The following is a 17,879-nucleotide window of genomic DNA, read 5'->3' as shown; positions in this document are numbered from 1 at the left end:
CATCGTGCATACAGTTAATAATTTTACAGGTCCAACATAACTTTTATAATACAGGCCCAAAATAAAAATAAGTGCTTCTAACACATGCGGAGTCTAAAATTTAACTCAATTATACAAAATACATTAAATACTATTAATGGACCTGCGAAGAAGAAGAACAGGTTAGCCACAACAAATAATCCTCCTGTAACCTAGAAAAATATATGAACAGGAGTGAGCGTTTAACTCAGAGAGTAAAATACTAATTTTAATCATAATCTCTATAAATATCTAAAACTAATACACCCTGTGGAGTGAAATACAATATTGTCATAATTTTCATATCATAACAGCAAAAAGACAATTTGGAGCACTCACACACCCAACACTGTCAAGCAATACATATATGGGAGCTGATCCCTTATACAGCCCTCTTAATCCAACCTCTGCCAATGAGTGTCTCTCAAGCTGGACTTTCACTTAATAAACCAAATGCGAGGTCTCAGCGAGTGTCTCTCAAGCCGTGTCTACCCCGAAGGATCGGGTCCCAGCGAGTGTCTCTCAAGCCGTGTCTGCCCGTCCTATCAATATCCAATACCATACCACACGCACGCCATGCACACACACTGCTCCAAATTACCACAAATAACATCCATGGCACTTCAACAATTATGAATGCAATATAAAACATGCCTAGTGTTTAACTACATATATACATATTTATAAGTGATGCATGGGCATGCTTGAACATATAATAATATCGAAATTATAATTAAAATTAATGTTTTACTCACAAACTTGAACTGAGATCACTGCGGCGGCTGGGCGGAGGAGGAAGGCTGTCTCGACTCACCTGACAATTTCATTACAATTATTTAATATATTTATCTCGATACAAGTTTAGAAAAGACTAAAGACACCCTAAGTTGTGATGAAAATCCGGCAGAGTTTCCCCTATACTTATGACCTACCCAACCTGCAAAATGGTTCAAATAACATTTTTAAACTCAACCCATATCTCATCATTATTATATGGCCCCTCCTGGATCCTCCAAATCAAGCAATAATCACAACATCAGACAACTCAATTATAAGACTTCAAAACTAATATTTTTCGAAGACTATCCAAACTAACTTTAAAAATTCTATAAACTTGCCCCGCGGTCCTTTACAATATTATAAGGCTATTGCAATAGGAATCGTAATTTTCTTATCATCCATGAATATTTTATAAATTTTATTGTAACCCAGTATAAGGCAAAAATTGAGTAATATAGAGTTCGAGTTTACCTATGTCAAATCTGACAACTGGAAAGTGTCCAGAACGTCTGAAAATGGTGGGGTAGCCTATAATCTTGACCCGATTCTGAAATAGTTTCAACAACTTATCTGGTCGGCCCGAAATTACAAATCCAAGAGACGATCGAATTTTTACGAAATAAAAGTACAGACGCGAAGTCCACAATACCAAGATTAGAATAAAAAAAATTATATATATATATAATTATTTAAAAATTATGGATGCTACGATATGTATTTATAAGAATTTGGGAAGCAAGTACAATGTTTTGCGGGAGCTTACGAAATTTTGATTGAAGGGGTGTTTTTTTGCTAGGTAGGACGAGAAGCAAGTGCTTTACACACGCAAACAGTTTGAATTCACATAAATAAAAATGTTAAAAAAAACTTGGACGCTAAATTACTTATAGTAGCGTTAAAATTACTTTTCTATCTTTACTTCATAACACACGGTAAAAAAACACCTCCTTTAATAAATATTTTATAAATCATTATTGTGAGTTTATTTTTCATCAAACACACCTATTGTTTTTTTTAAAAAAAAAAAAAAAAAAAAAAAGACCTGACTTGCAAACCTGGTTATTAGTATGACATGGGTTGTAATCTCCTTTTCTTTCAATCAACTGTAAAGGGATTTTCTTTCTCCTTTTTCCTTGTCAAAGAAAGGATTTTTTTTTTTTTTAGATAGTCTTTTCCCTTTAAATTCTCCCTCCATTTCAGGCCACGGCACCATACTAGACCTATATATAAAGAATCCTATCTCTTTTCTTCTGAAGCACATCCAGCCCTTCATCTCCTCCTTTCTCTCTCTCTCTATCTATATTGCATCTCTTTTGTGCATTATAGATACGTGGGTTAAGCTTGCAGGCACTTAGCTTGGTTAGAGAGGGAATGATGAAATTGCCTCCAGGTTTTCGTTTCCAGCCAACAGATGAAGAGCTTGTCTTTGAGTACCTCAAACGTAAGGTTCTTTCATGGCCGTTGCCTGCTTCAATTATCCCTGAGATCAATGTATGCAAGTACGACCCCTGGGATTTGCCTGGTTAGTAGGATAATACTTCTTGTGCTTTTGTTTTCTATATATAAATACTTCAATGTACTAGTGTCCCGCGGAGTACATTATGATTCTGTATTAAATTTATTGACATTTTTTTTCTCTTTCCAGGTGATATAAAGCAAGAGGGGTACTTCTTCAGCAACAAGGAAGTCAAGTATCCAAATGGAAACAGAATCAACCGAGCAACTGCTTCTGGATATTGGAAGGCGACTGGCTTAGACAGACAAATTGGTTCTTCACACAAGAACCAGTGGGGATGAAAAAGACTCTGGTTTTCTATAGAGGCAAGACTCCCCATGCTACTAGAACTGATTGGATCATGCATGAATATCGTCTTGTTAGCGTAGGTACTGTAGCTTGCAATAATAATTTTCCATTGACAAAGAACTGCCCAGGCAAGTTAGTTATCATTATACACAAATAGATGGTTTTAGATGAATATATATACATGTTTTCTTTGATTATGTAACTCAATGCCAAGCTTTTGGTTTCTGCAGAATTCTTCTGATCAAATAGAGAAGTGGGTTCTATGTCGAATATTTTTGAAGAAAAGAAATAGTGAGATAGATCAGGCTTGTAAGTTGTAAGGATGATAGAGTAGAGAATGTGGCGGTGAAGTCTCATTTTTTTATTTTACGAGGAAGGACAATATTGTTTTTGATTTTGTTTCGTCCTCTTCGTCATCTTCAAGCTCCAGTGTTATCACTGAGGTCTCTTCAAATGGAGAGGATCTTGATGAAGAAAGCAATAGTAGTAGTAGTAGTCTCAATATCTTCTGACCTTCTGTAATTGCAAAGAGAGCTATGGAAGTATCGAGTTTTTTTCATGTTACTTGGATTGGCTGTTGTGTGCTAAGGAAATGTATATTATATTGACAGGAAAATATATCCATAGACAATTGAGTTTGGATATATGATCATGTGAGTAGCAGTTTTCTTTGCAATTAATTGAGGATTAATTGTCTAGCTCAAGACTTGCTCAGCCTTTAAAAAAAGAGAAAAAAGGAAATTGAGGTATTGATAGAGATGAAAGAGAGAATCGGAATACTGTGTAAAAAAAAGGTAAGAAAGATTAAATTGAAGCTTAAAAGTTTTTGCCATGCAAATTAAATTTACAATAAAATTAAAATAATTTATGAATTAAGGGATAATGAATAAATATTTGCCATAAAAATAATATAAGTATTAAGATGAATTTAGCGACGGATTAAAATTTTATTGCAAATAATATTGATTAGCGACAGAATTATCACTATTCTATCACTAATACTTCACTAATTCATCCTGAATGCTTTAGAAATGATGATTTTAGTGACGGATTAAAATTCATTACTAAAAGTCAATTATTAAATTAGTGATGAAATATAGTTGCTGTTGAAAACCTTATCACTAATAGACTTTAGATACAATTAATTTATTAATTCATCACTAAAATTTTTTTTAATAATTAGTTTTGGATTAGAGTATTAAATCATTAATGTATGTTAAGAACTAAAATTGTTAACTTTAATAATGAGAGCCAAAGTGCAAGTTTGAAAAAAATTTAAGCAGAACTTTTGTCAACATCTGTTTTTTTTTTTTTTTTTTTTCTGAACTTCCTTCATGTGCTTGACTTTATATATATGTATAATGCTACAAGAAGAGCGACGGCCTGAATAATCTTGTAATTAAAAAAAAAAGGCATTTAAAAAAAAAAAAAAGATAGTGACAAGGAAAGAAAAAAGAAAAATAGGCGAGCATATATGTCAACTTTGCGTAAAGAAATTTGCTTTACTCAAAGCACCAGCCACCATATATCTCGAATATATGAAGAGTATATATATATATATATATATATATATATATATATATATATATATATACATGCACGTTGTATTCACTCGATTTCTTTTGTTTGTGGTTTGTAAAAGTGAAATTCCTTTAAATATGGATGCCCATGAAGTGTTTTGGTAGGTATCTTTGCCTTTTTGTTTGTAAAAGTTGATATTCATGCGTAGGATAAGCATAACTCTGCTTCTTTTATCCCTTTAATAATTATGAAGTAGAAATCAAAATTCTGGTGACACTATAGGGGGATGCGTGCCTACCCATGCATTAAATTAATTAAGCGTAAGTTTCATTGCTACTTTTCTTTCAGGGCACAGCAAAATGCTCACCAGTAGTGTTATTTCTATTAGACCTCATATGGATTAGATCAAAAATTTAAGTGAAATGGTAGCAATAAATCTGAGATGTTTTGATGCAAATACAAGTGATGCAAACTTGCAATCTAATTCTGAACTTAGGACCTCTTTCCAGTTTTTTTTTTTTTTTTTAAAAAAAACATGTGCTAATTTTTCGGCCTCGAGTGAGTTGTTTATGCCTATCTTTGCAGCTCCTTAGGTGCCTAAAATGAGAAGGGTCCAAATTCCTCACCACAAAACCAATTGGAAAAATGGAAATATTCTATCTTAGATTAATTAAAATTAACAATGATGTGTCCCAACCGCAAGTTCACGGGTCGTTCAAGTAGTATAGAAAAAGATATCGTTCTTGTGTAAAATAAAATATGTTAAAATTGTATTTTAATCAAATTAATAAAAGAAATCTAAGAATTTGAAGCATAAGGTATGAAAATGCAAAACTAAATTCAAACAATGACTAATTTAATAATTCACAAAATAAAAAAATTGATAATAATGAAAATTAATAAAATGAGATTAAACTAAACACTCAAAAGTAAAATTCCAAGCAATAATTGATGAAAGACAATTCTTGAGTTAAGGGTTCATATTTAAGTTATTTTGAAAATTTTCCCTAGCTAGCCCAATCTATGAAATTTATGGGTTTAAAGGAGATTAATTCTAAAATCTTTTGAAAACTCTTTCGAGTGAGACAAAGAGTGCCTTAATTAACTTAACTTACTTTAAATCAACCAAACCATTAGGTTCTTTAATCAATCTATTAAAACCCTATTAACCCTTAGTCTATTTCTAGATCTTTTCTTGATTAACTATCACCAACCAAGGATTAAGAACATAACTTAATGGCATGTGACCTAGCTAGCCCAATCTATGAAATTTAATTCTAAAATCAACCACCATTAGGTTCTTTAATCAATCTATTAAAACCCTATTAACCCTTAGTCTATTTCTAGATCTAAGTTAATTAAGTTCAATTTCTTGATTAACTATCACTTGGTTTTCTTTTGCTTCAACCAAGGATTAAACATAACAGCCCTTCATTAAGCATGTGAATAAGCACACAAGAAATGGATTAAACCTCATAAATTCATTAAATTGGGACTAACCCAGTTCAAATCCACAAAAATAATTAAAATATTACATCCCTTACTCCAGAATCAAAGGAAACTACTCACAATCCATAATATTTACAAGATATTCTAAGTTAATATGGAAATAAAGTTTTAATCTAAGCTAAGAAACAAGCAACCCAATACTAGAAAGGTAGGAAATATGTAAGAAAAGAAGGAAAATTCCAAATCTGGTTGGAAATGGTGTGGGAGACGTTTTTGACTCTTCAGCTGCTGCCCTCTTCCCTTTCCTTTTCTTCCTCTCCTCTTCTAAAATGAGATAAGGGTCTATTTATAACTTTTTCTGATAAGAAGCCCTAAAGTGGTGTGTTTTAGGTGTGATTTTCTAAGGGAATCTTTAGTCTTTGTGGGTATAAGTTATAAGTTACGATGCCCTTATGCATTTCTCTAGCTTTCTTATGCAAGGGCAAGATGCAAGGTGCATAAGTTGCATGCATAGTGGAGGTTGCATAAGGAGGAATGCATAAGTTATGCAACTTATGCAAATTTTCAAGTAGGGACAGATTTCTTCTCCTTATCTGCAAGCATAACTTATGCGACAAGTTATGCTTTGATATTTCAACTTTGAAACTTTTTTTTTATCTTTGGGTTGTAAAATCACTCCTCATCACATGGCAAAATTCTTTCTTTTAGTCCTTCAAAATACCATTTTTAAATACAAAACAAAGTAAAATTACAAATTAATCCAAAAAATTAGTAATTAAAAAAACTATCTAAATAACTAACTAATAATCAAATAATAATCAAATAAAATGGTCATGAAATTAAACCTAAATGATTATGCAAAATGTATGTTTCAAACGAACATTTTGACTGTTTCAATATGTCATAATGTGGAAGCGAAGCATCAGATTAAGCAAAAAGATTTTCTTTTAATAATGAAAACTCAGGCACAACTAGAAAACTGCTTGTTAAGATGACTATGGCTATTTAGGGTGAAGAACAACTGTGACAAAAAAAAATAGACTGTTTACATCATTACCCAGCACTCCATGGCTAACCTTACTGCCTTTCAACCTCTTCTTTTTTCCTTTCAAATTCTCAACTCTCACGTTCATATTCTCTGCTCATCTTATTCTCACCCATTTCTATCCTTTCTTTTTCTCTTTCTCCATCACCATCTCCATCTTCCTTTTCCATCAATATGGGTTGTTCGGGTTCAAAATTCGGCTCTGAAACAGAATCTGTGCCCGCCAAGCTGAGGCCGCTTCTGCTTCTAAGGTTTGAGGAGAAGATTGAGGCATGGAGTTTCTTTCAAAGACAACGACTCAGCCACCCTTTCCAAGGAAGAGCTGCTCAAAGATGATTTAATTTCTGACAGCGATAATTCCTCTCATCCTTATGATTTTGATCATAAGAGCATTTCTTCGCAAGAGGATCATAGTCTCAAGATAGCACCTGCCCCGGAGTCTGATGAAACTGCTCCTAAGAATAAGATTGACCCTAATAAGGTTGCAAAAACGGCGCCATTGCTGCTGATGTCACCACATAAAGATGTGAATCACAAGGCCGTGGAAGCACCTTTGCCAGCAGGGTCTCCAAGGGGTTAATTACCAAAAAGGGGTAATCAAAAATGAAAATTTACCAAAATAAGTGAGTTTGAAATTAATTACCAAAAAGGAGTGAATTGTGACTGGCTGAGTATGAGACGCTAACTCTAATAGCGTTTTTAAGGTCCGGACGCTATTATAAATAGCATCCGGATGCAAAGTTTGAAAGGAAAGCTGGACGCTATTCAAAATAGCGTCCAGCTTTCCATTAGATAATAAAAAATTAATTAAAAAAAATTTAAAGGTTGGACGCTATTTATAGTAGCGTCCAACCTTTTTTTTTAATTTTTAATTATCTTATTTTATATTTTAAATAAAATATAAATATTATTTTAATAAATAAAATTATAATATTTAATAATATATATTATAATATTTTTATTATAAATATTATTTTTAATTTAAAATTAAATTAAAATGTAATAAAATAAAAAATAAAAAAATAAAATAATTAAAAAGTTTAAGAAAAATTGGACGCTATAGTAGCGTCCGATTTTTCTTTAAATTTTTAATTATTTTATTTATATTTTAAATAAATTAAAAATATTATTTTAATAAATAAAATTATAATATTTAATAATATATATTTTAAATTTTTATTATAAATATTATTTTTTAATTTAAAATTAAATTAAAATTTAATAAAATTAAATTAAAATTAAAAAAATAAATAATTAAAAAAATTTTAAAAAAAGTTTAACGCTTTTTTAAATTTTTAAATATTTTATTAATAATAATAATAATTATTTATTATTTATTTTTTTAATTTTAATTTTTTATTTCATTAAATTTTAATTTAATTATAAATTAAAAAAATAATATTTATAATAAAAATATTATAATATATATTATTAAATATTATAAATTTATTTATTAAAATAATATTTTTATTTTATTTAAAATATAAAATAAAATAACTAAAAATTAAAAAAAAATTAGACGATACTTATAGTAGTGTCCAATTTTTCTTAAATTTTTTAATTATTTATTTTTTTAATTTTAATTTTTTATTTCATTAAATTTTAATTTAATTTTAAATTAAAAAATAATATTTATAATAAAAATATTATAATATATAATATTAAATATTATAAATTTATTTATTAAAATAATATTTATATTTTATTTAAAATATAAAATAAAATAATTAAAAATTAAAAAAAAATTAGACGCTACTTTCCAATTTTTCTTAAACTTTTTAATTATTTATTTATTTTTAATTTTAATTTTAATTTTATTAAATTTTAATTTAATTTTAAATTAAAAAAATAATATTTTATAATAAAAATATTATAATATATAATATTAAATATTATGATTTTATTTATTAAAATAAAATTTAATTAAATAAAAAATTAAAATTATTTTTCAATTAAAAATTAAATTAAATTAAATTAAAAATTAAAATTAAATTACATTACAAATTTTTATATTTTTTTAATTTAATTTAATTTTAAATTGAAAAATAATTTTTTATGATAAAAAATTATAATATATAATTTTAATTATTATACTATTATTTATTAAAATAATATTTTTATTTTTATTTAAAATATAAAAATAAAATAATTAAAAAATTAAATAAGAAGTTGGAGGCGCATCCTGATTTTTATTTAATTTTTTTTTATTTTTTTATTATAAAAATTAAATTAAAAATTAAAATTAAATTACATATAAATTTTTTTATATTGAGTTGAGTATATAATTTTAATTATTATATTATTATTTATTAAAATAATATTTTTATTTTTATTTAAAATATTAAAAAAATTAAAACAAAAGCCGGATGTTACCTATAGTAGCGTCTAATTTTTTTCTTTTTTTTAATTTAAATTCCATCTGCACGTTTAGCGTTTTATTTGAACGATATTATTAATAATATTTTAAACATTAAAACATTATTATTACTAATATTTTTAGTCTATTAACTTTTCTCATCCTCATCTCGTAAATTTTTTACGCTACATCCAATTTTAGCAATTTTTGTTTCTGACTTACACTTATACGGTCAATTTCCCGTCTCCAAGGGTGTCTGAAAAAACAAGGAAAGAGAAAAATATCCAACAAGATTGTAAAGATGAAAATAAAGAGAAGGAAGCCGAAGTCAAGGCGGTGGAGGCAATGCCCGACGTCGAAGAGATGGAAGCAACAGAAACAGCCGGAGATGAGAACGGAGAAGAAGAGGATGGAACGCTCAGCAGCTTGACCCAAAAATGCGACGGTCCTGGATCCCCAAGTTTCAGAGTTTATTTTATCGAATCATTAGACAATATCAAGGAAGATGGCATTGGTAAGTATATATTATCTTCAAAGCTTCAAACAAGATTTCTGGATTTAATTATAGGGTAAATCAATTTGTTGGGGTGGCTTTGGTTCATGCAGTTAAGGATGATGATGGTGATGGTGATGATGAGGGATCGGACAAAAAATCAGAGTGCGAGGACAGTCCCGCCACCATTGAATTTACAAATGCGGTATGTGTCTGTTCTCCTTTTGTTGCCTTTATTAATTGTTTGACTTTGTGACCAATCCAAATGGAAATGTCTAAAATAATTTAATATGTAATAGAAGTTTTCCTTTTTACTTATTAAATAATAATTTATGCAAAAAATTTATTCTTTAAATTTAATTTATCGTGACTGAAAATACAGTATAATGAAAAAATAGATCGAATTCACATGTTTTTATCTTTTGAAATACACGAGTATTGCTCATGGAAATGCCTCATGGAAAACTCTTTTTCAAACGAATGAATGTGGAATTTCTCTTACGTCAGGGTTCTGAGACCAAGACAAAGAACAAAGGAAAGAAAGGGATCAGATTATGGAGGGTGATACCCAAGGGAAGATCAGGAGTTGTAATGAATCTGTTGAATGTTAGATCATGCTATACAGCCTGCACTCGCCACGATAATGCTAATCTACTTGCGGAAAAAGCAGCCTCTTAATTTTGTTAGAATTTTTTTTTTTTGGTTATAATCTTTTTCACTAGACCACGGTCCTGTTCCTTTGCAAAAAGATGGTAAGTTTTATGTAATCAAGGGTTCTGTGTCTATAATCTGTAATCAGTGAATGGAATACTACCATGTTTCTCATGTAATTAGTGACGATGATATGCAAAGTATTCCTGTTCTTAATCGTCTTCGCATCAACTCAATTCATAATGGCTATAATGTCACCTGGAAATGACCCTGCAAGTTGCCAAGAGATTACAACAACGAATATTATAATGAGAATGATTGGCAAATTCAACTCAACTGAACAATGTGACCGATGCTTTTGATTGGTAGCTTCCTAATCCATGCTCATCAATTTTAACATTACTAGCTGTCCTATGAACATCCCTCGCGAGACCGGAGCAGGTGCAATTACGCTGGGATTGGCACAAATTGCACAATGCAGTAAAAAATTCACGATATAATAAATACAAGAATGTTGAATACATTTTGCCAATTCCCTGCAGTTCCTCAGATAAAAAAAAAAAATTCCCTGCAATTCAGTTAAGCCAAGGCTCTGACAAAACACCACAACATACATGTAAGGTCAAGCAAGAGAAAAGGCATTGAGAAACTGGTCCATATATTACATATTACATAACATTTTTCACTCCAATAATTACCATGCTCCTATATATATATGCAGAGCAAACAAAGATCTAAAAGTGCAAAGTTGCAAACACTATGGTTTACAAATCAGACACATACCTCAAATCGATTGCACTCAATATGAAACACGCACACGCGCAAACAATGCAAACTTTATATTACATATGCACCACTCATCATGCAAGGGGAATTGCTGCCTAAAGAAGCAAAAGAAGAACGATGCAAATATTTAAGGATTCATGATGGACCTAGCCAGACGGGAACGCAGCTGACAAGAACGTCTCATCCTCCATGAAAATTTGCAGATTCTTGGACTTCATCAAGTATTGAACAGCTGCTTCATCGAAATTCAGCAGGAAAGCCAACTTAATCAGCTCAGAGAGTGCGCATATTTGATCTTCTTTCTCCCATAACACTCCCTCGGCTATTACCTTAGAGAAATATGTTGCATATTCAATAAGACTTTTCTGTCCACCAGCACGGTCTTTCTTCTGTGCGAACAACTTAGAACTCTCTCTATCCCAGCGTAGCTTTCGGCTTACTTCTGCATTCACGATCTCACCAGAGTAGAGTGATAAACTATAGCTTACATTTATCGGCTCCAAAGTCTCCAAGACAGTGAGATTGAAGAGGCACTGCACAGCTTCATGCCTCCTCCTCGCTTCCATATTAAAAGAAGGATCCGCTAGAAAGCCAAGAATTAGTCTAACTAGCCCTTTTCCAATCAAAATGTCACTTGGATTTGCCCGCTTAAGTTCCACACTATCTTCTAAAGAGAGTTCTTTCATTTGAACGGATTCAGAAATTGTTCGGACGCCAATTGCTCTGTACAAATCAAGCAATTTACTCTGGGGCAAAGAAGGCAAGCTTGGCTGAGGATACCAGACAAAAATTGGGCGGGGTGAAATCTTCTCAAAGAGGTCCTTCAGAAGAAGGTCATCAGCTATAAAAACACCACGCTTGTCAAACAATAAGATTTCACCAGAGCCCGAAACAACAGGCAGCTTTACCAATTCGTCGGGCAGAGTGTCCTCCATTTTTGAGTTCCTGTGCTTCACGACCCACCTCCAGAATGCACAGCATTCAGCAGGTGTCAATTTGCTTCTTGTCCTTTCCCAAGCCTTCCAAAGCTTGCAGTAATCATCAAGTGAAGGACTCGATTTAACATCAAATGCCCTGGAAAAGAAACTCAGTAATTTCGGATCGTAGTATTTCTCTAGAACATTCAACTGCAAACCAAAGAGATTGTCTTTGTCATACAGAACACACTCTCTTGGATCAGCCCATTTTCCTTTACCAAGTTCATCTTGACTTCCTAATGGAACCCATATTGTGCCAGTTGCTTCATCCTCTGACTTCCACTGGTACACACTCAAGAAATCATATATTCGAACAATTGCAGCAAATTCAGAATGAGAAGCTAGGTGATTGGCAAGCAATGAGCATCCCTTTTCTGAATCAACAATAACTCCGACTATACTAAGCTCTTTTTTGTAGGACTGGATGTCAAAGCCATAAAACTCTTCATCAATGAAAGGGCCATCAGTCTGCTTCACATATAAACCCCACTCGGAACCAAACAAGCAACATTTATCTGGAGCTCTGTAACCAGCTTGGGTCTTTATCCATTTTTGAGAAGCTTTTTGCAGAAAATCATCTGCAAATGAGTGTCCCTCCTGCAATAGAAGCCGAATGCATCCCAGTAGTGAAAGCACATTCTTAGGAGTTATACATCTAGGATTCTGAGGAAAACGAAGACCAGCAACCACAAACTTTAAACCATGTTTCAATTCAACAACAACACCCATACCCTTCAGTTCATTTTTATATCCATGAATGCTCATCCCATAACCATTGTCACTATCATCAATATGGGGAAGGAGAGTAATGGGAGAGATCGACTCCCAGTCTCGTCCAAACAGAATGCAGTCTCGTGGAGATCTATAATCACCGAGTCGAGTCTTTAACCACCTTTCTTCACGGATGCATTTCATTAGATCTGAAGGAAATTTACCAGTTCCATTAAGCTGTCTGCAGCATGACAGTAACGAATATACATTTTCTGTTGTAATGGAAGACGATGATGCCCGCCGCTTAAAAGTGGGCACAAAGACTTTGACAGCCTCCTCAATATCTACCTTTACTCCCAGTTGCTTCAACTCCATTTTATACAAAGAGATTCTAGATCCATAGAAATTACCATCAATCAATGGAAAACCTCCAAAAATCTCTAGAAGGCAACCCCATTCAGGATCAAACAAAAAACATTCAGCCGGGGACTTATAACCAAGGTTAGTCTTCAGGCATCTTGTACTTCTACATGCGTTAACCAGTTTTTCAGCCAATCCAGAATAACGCATGCAGTCCAGTACTAAAAGAAGAGCTTCAGCGGTTAGACATGTTAAAGGAGATCTCAGGTATTCACCAACCAAATGGTAACTTCCGTTGAAACCAACTATGACGCCCAGCAGCTTAAGCTCTTCTTTGAAACGCAGAATTCCTTCGCCATAATATTGTTTATCAATGAAGGGGATATCACTTATTTGCTCAGCAATTCTCCACTCCTGATCATATAGTACAGACCCAACCGGAGATCTCAGACCACGGGATGTCCGTAGCCAACTTCCTTTTTTAATACTGCAGATGAATTTATCTGGAGAAAGCAACTTTTCCCTTAGAAATTTGACAAAATTCAGTACTGAAATCACATTGCTTCTGGTCAAGGTAGATGAAGTTGCAATAGACATGAGATGCTTCCCGACAAATTCACATGCCTCTCCATAGTCAAACATGACCCCAATGGTTTTCAGCACCTCTGTGTACTTGAAAATTTCATCGCCATAAAAGCTCTGATCAATTAATGGAATATCAACAAACACAGATACATTCTGCATGACGTCAAGGCAGCCTGACTTCATTGTGTTTGAGCTGAGAAGGAATGACTGTGAAGGTGGTCTATAACCAGTAGAGCCATTCATAGTGATTCTCAGCCAGCTACCCTCCATTATGCAAGTTAAGAACCTTTTAGGAATGTTAATTCCTCTGTATTTCAGGTTTTGAAGCCAATCCAACAGCAAGAATGCATTTCTCTTGGTAAGTGGTCCAGACACAGTAGGGATTCCATCATTGGGAGGAGTTATAAGAGGAATATCAGAAGCATCAAGATAAGTTTTCAGGAACGCTATGAGCTCGTTTCCAGCTGTGCTGTGACCAGCATAACATCCATCGTAAGAGTAGTCTTCCCCTAACTCAATATAGCCATCTTTTACCCAGGGATTTGCCCAGCATAACTGTACCCATTTGCTTACTCTGGCTGGTACAAGAACCACACTCCACTTGGTGATCACACTCCCATAGTTATCTACCAGAGGCATACAACCACAAAAACGTTTAACCTCCGACTCTGAGAGATACCCCTGTAAAAAGGAGTTATATAAAAAGTGAACGTAGGCAATGACAAGCTTCCGATCGCCACCAACATGATTACAGAGTACATTTGCATACTCAAATACATTGTAAGCAGTGAGTTTAGCATGATTGATAAGCCAGTTCCATACCACATGCAATTTGGAAAATGACCAAAGAGCTTGTTGGGTACTCCTTGGCATAAAAAACCACTTTGCCACACATCGGAATTCTCTGTTCCAATCTATCAACCATGATGCATGATCAATTTTTTCGGACAAGCACAATGAAACTCTATTTCTTGCTGATTCATTAACACTGCACAAACGCACACTCCCGTCAACACCCACATATTTTATAAGTGGAATGTTTAACATGTCAGTGTTGCAAAACTTGGACTGCCAATTCTCAGCAAGGAAAATGAGAAGCCCTGAATAAGTTTCCTCTGAGACTCCCATAACAAGATTAGAGCCCCTAATACACTTTGCATACCATTCATTGTTCACTGTTCCCACTCCTAGGAAATTCAGTATTTGATCATACACCGGTTGGTCAAATGAAGAATTCAGAACATACCAACCATGGGATGAAAGATTAAGCAAGCTCACTCCTTCATCCCTTGCATTGTTTAGTATATTCCAAAATTCAGGCATTATTCTACCAATTTCACACGGTCTACGGAAGATCTTCTGCTCCATGCATGATTCACTTGGAACAATGTTTTCTTCAGCCAGCTTTGCTTTGATTGATTCCCTCACAGCATTCAATCTTGGATAGGGAGAGCTGCTGACAGGAAGGAACTCAAACATTCGAGCCAAATTAAATACTGGTGCTTCTTCTGTTGTTCTGACTAGTGAGATCAATGCTTCAACAAAGGCAAAGGGTACACAATTAAGAATTCCTTGATTCCACACGTTGTCCAAAAGTATCGTTTCCCTTGATGATGCTAAAATAAAATCTGCTTGGATTATGAATGGAAAGTTTGTGACCATCTCCGTAGGAAGAAATGCATAAACCCCAGGTGCGTTCATTCCTCTATGCAGACGCTCTCCATTAGGAAAAGCCAAAGTGATCACCCACTCCTCGACTTCCATTCTCCTTTCAACTCTGTTTTCCTGTCTCACAGGAAACTTCTGTTTCCAAATGTAGTAGCTGCATTCTCCTATGGAGTCATTACCATTTCCCTCCGCAGAAAGATGGAGTGTGAAGGATTCAGCATCAATATTCTTCCTTGTCACCCAATTGGTCTCCTTGGTAATTGCTATTGCACTGACAGTATTGAGTCCGGGATCCTCATTATCCTCCCTGACAGAAAGCCGCTTTATCTTTGAAAGGAATAACAGAACTTCAGGATGAATGCTTGAAAGTTGCTGCTTCACAGCTTTCATCTTGTCAGGCTTCAGAGGCAAGATTATTACCGTAGTAGGAAGGGAGGAACCGGGACCATATATTTGCTTTATATCATCAAGAGATGGACTCTCCTCAACCCATTCGGGAACTATGAATCCAAGCTTGCACTGTGGACAAGGCTTTTCATTGAAGCGTATCTGATAGCCATTACTGAATATGTAAGGTTGAGCACTAATGAGAAACACACTCTTGAACCCAATTCCTGCACATCAACCAAAAGGAAGGTCTGTTAGTATCGATGTATGTGTAATTAGATGCGTATAGTGATCATAACTCCTCTAAGTACTCAGGTTCATGCACAAACATGCCCTTCATCACTGAAATAACTGAGTTCCCAATTTTTTTTAATTGCCATTTTTTCTCTGGACTAATCAGTACTCAAGTAAACAAATAAATAAACAAAAATATGTGTAATTAATAAAGAAATCCACTTCAACAATTAAATCAAGGTCTCCATACTTATCCTGTTTTCATAATATTATACAAACACAGAGGACAGGCATGTTACAGCACTTTTTTTCCACAAATATGCTTTGTGGTGGTTGACGTTGCACAAGCAGTGAAACTATAACTAGCAGCCACATAACCCAGAAACTAACAAAACATGCAACGTAGTAATATGGAAGACTATACATCTAATCTAAAACCCCTTGCAAATCGAGTAAGATCTAAAATAAAGTACTGATATTTCTATGGCTCTGCTCACGCTTAGAGTAAGGTCTCCACAGTGAACATGAAAGTTGACCCAGCCTACTCTTGGAAGAGTACTTTCATACAAGAGAGCACAGATTATACAAATTCTTAGATGAGAAAATAATAAAGGAAAGGAAAGGAGGGGGGCACCTTTCTCCCCAATATAACCGCGTTTCCTGTTGCCTTTCTTAGTGGAATTTCCAACGTTGCAAATAGCCTCAATATTTTTGCTAGAAAAACCGTTTTCGTTGTTGAATATGAGCAACGTGGCAGGGGCACCAATAGCTGTAATATCACGAGATGTTATGACAAACTCAAGCGAAGGATCCACCCCTTCCGGGTAATCGTTATCTTCTGCATTCTGTGGAAGAAAAATTCATTTCATCGCTTTGTAAATGATACAGTCAATATTAAGTATAAAAAATAAAAATAATAAAATAAAAAAACATAACAGAGCAGGCATCTGAATTCGGAAGTCCAATTATTTTTCTCCATTTTCCCGTTAAACAAACATGACAAGTAACATTTTCTCATATTTACAAATACAGATAGAGAGGAAAGAGGAGAAGCCTAAGAAACCTGGATGATTTCCATGAGAAAGTGGACATCCTTAGTGTAGAGTTCAGCAGAGAGAAACTCGACGGCATTGGAAAGCATGGGAGCCAGATGATTGGTTTCTCCTCCGATGGAGAACCAAGTTTTCCTAAGATACTCAATGTGATCTCGAGGAGTCGCCATAGCAAACAAAACCAGACACAATTGCACAGAGATAGAAAGAAAGAACGAGAGAGAGAGACAGAGAGAGAGAAAGGGCCTTGAAGAAAAGAAAATGGTGGTTCTTGAAGAAGCAGAGAATGTTTAAGCGGAGTGAGGTAGTGAAGTGAGAGACTACTTCTTGAAGAAGGCAAGGAGTTAAAAGTGGAAAAGTACGTAATTGACGAAGACCATAAGAAAGTTAGTGGAAAGTTCAATTAATTACGATGGAATTTGGAAAACAAACGGCCATGATCTCGGAACACTAGTCCTCATCTTTAAATCAGCAACATTTGCTCCGTTGCTTGGAGTAAAGGGGCTTTTGGTGATCCTTGGAGCAGAGATGAACGAATTGATTTAGAGCATGTAAATAAACAGATTCTCAAACTAAAATAAATTGAAATTGACAATCTATCAAGCTAGTTAGTGAAGTGAGAGACTACTTCAAGAAGAAGGTAACTCGCTAATTTGCTATTGGCTTAAGGAAGGAGACAAGTAATTGACGAAGACCAAAAGAAAAGTTGAGGAAAGTTCACAGCATACGAACAAACATTATTGGGTGCATTATAAAAAAATATATAATATAATTCAAGCAGTTCTGATTCTCCAAGTAGCTTTTGGTGATCGGAGAGAATTAGCATCTCTGCTGCCACATAGGTGCCTGATATCGGAGAAATTATAGAGGGAATTCATGATTCTATATTAGAATCATTAGTTAAAATGACTAACTAATTATACAATGATGAATAAATAATAATAAGTTTCATAAAGTTTAATTTTATTTATATGTTAAAAAATTTTATTTTTTAAAAATTAT

At 33.5% G+C, this 17,879-nt stretch overlaps 2 protein-coding genes and 1 pseudogene across 2 annotated transcripts; 2 read left to right on the top strand and 1 right to left on the bottom strand.

Annotated features, from left to right (window-relative positions):
• Nucleotides 1–1,997: 1,997 nt before the first annotated feature.
• On the top strand, nt 1,998–3,302 carry LOC110637689 (NAC domain-containing protein 83-like; annotated as a pseudogene).
• A 3,489-nt stretch (nt 3,303–6,791) lies between these two features.
• LOC131175504 (uncharacterized) lies at nt 6,792–10,301 on the top strand. Its single transcript, XM_058139944.1, has 5 exons — nt 6,792–6,868; nt 6,969–7,181; nt 9,225–9,487; nt 9,580–9,671; nt 9,974–10,301. Exons 1-5 carry the CDS (start codon nt 6,792–6,794, stop codon nt 10,142–10,144), a joined length of 816 nt encoding a protein of 271 aa, XP_057995927.1. The 3' UTR covers nt 10,145–10,301.
• A 489-nt stretch (nt 10,302–10,790) lies between these two features.
• Nucleotides 10,791–17,582, bottom strand: LOC110637688 (uncharacterized). Its single transcript, XM_058139811.1, has 3 exons — nt 16,889–17,582; nt 16,460–16,670; nt 10,791–15,818 (listed from the first exon to the last, which is right to left on the bottom strand). The coding sequence occupies exons 1-3, from the start codon at nt 17,045–17,047 to the stop codon at nt 11,050–11,052; spliced, it is 5,139 nt and encodes a 1,712-aa protein (XP_057995794.1). The 5' UTR covers nt 17,048–17,582; the 3' UTR covers nt 10,791–11,049.
• Between the last annotated feature and the right edge of the window lie 297 nt (nt 17,583–17,879).

The sequence above is a fragment of the Hevea brasiliensis genome, chromosome 17, assembly GCF_030052815.1.
Source record: "Hevea brasiliensis isolate MT/VB/25A 57/8 chromosome 17, ASM3005281v1, whole genome shotgun sequence".
Taxonomy (NCBI): domain Eukaryota; kingdom Viridiplantae; phylum Streptophyta; class Magnoliopsida; order Malpighiales; family Euphorbiaceae; genus Hevea; species Hevea brasiliensis.
Note: the sequence above shows the minus strand (reverse complement) of the source record. Positions and strands in the feature narration are given on the sequence as shown.

Coding starts and splice junctions, on each gene's coding strand:
- LOC110637688 (XM_058139811.1), bottom strand. CDS start 17,047: ATGGCGACTCCTCGAGATCACATTGAGTATCTTAGGAAAACTTGGTTC. Junction 16,671..16,888: donor TTCTCATGGAAATCATCCAG/GTTTCTTAGGCT, acceptor TTTCTTCCACAG/AATGCAGAAGATAACGATTA. Junction 15,819..16,459: donor CGGTTATATTGGGGAGAAAG/GTGCCCCCCTCC, acceptor GTTGATGTGCAG/GAATTGGGTTCAAGAGTGTG.
- LOC131175504 (XM_058139944.1), top strand. CDS start 6,792: ATGGGTTGTTCGGGTTCAAAATTCGGCTCTGAAACAGAATCTGTGCCC. Junction 7,182..9,224: donor GAAGCACCTTTGCCAGCAGG/GTCTCCAAGGGG, acceptor CCCGTCTCCAAG/GGTGTCTGAAAAAACAAGGA. Junction 9,488..9,579: donor TATCAAGGAAGATGGCATTG/GTAAGTATATAT, acceptor TGGTTCATGCAG/TTAAGGATGATGATGGTGAT.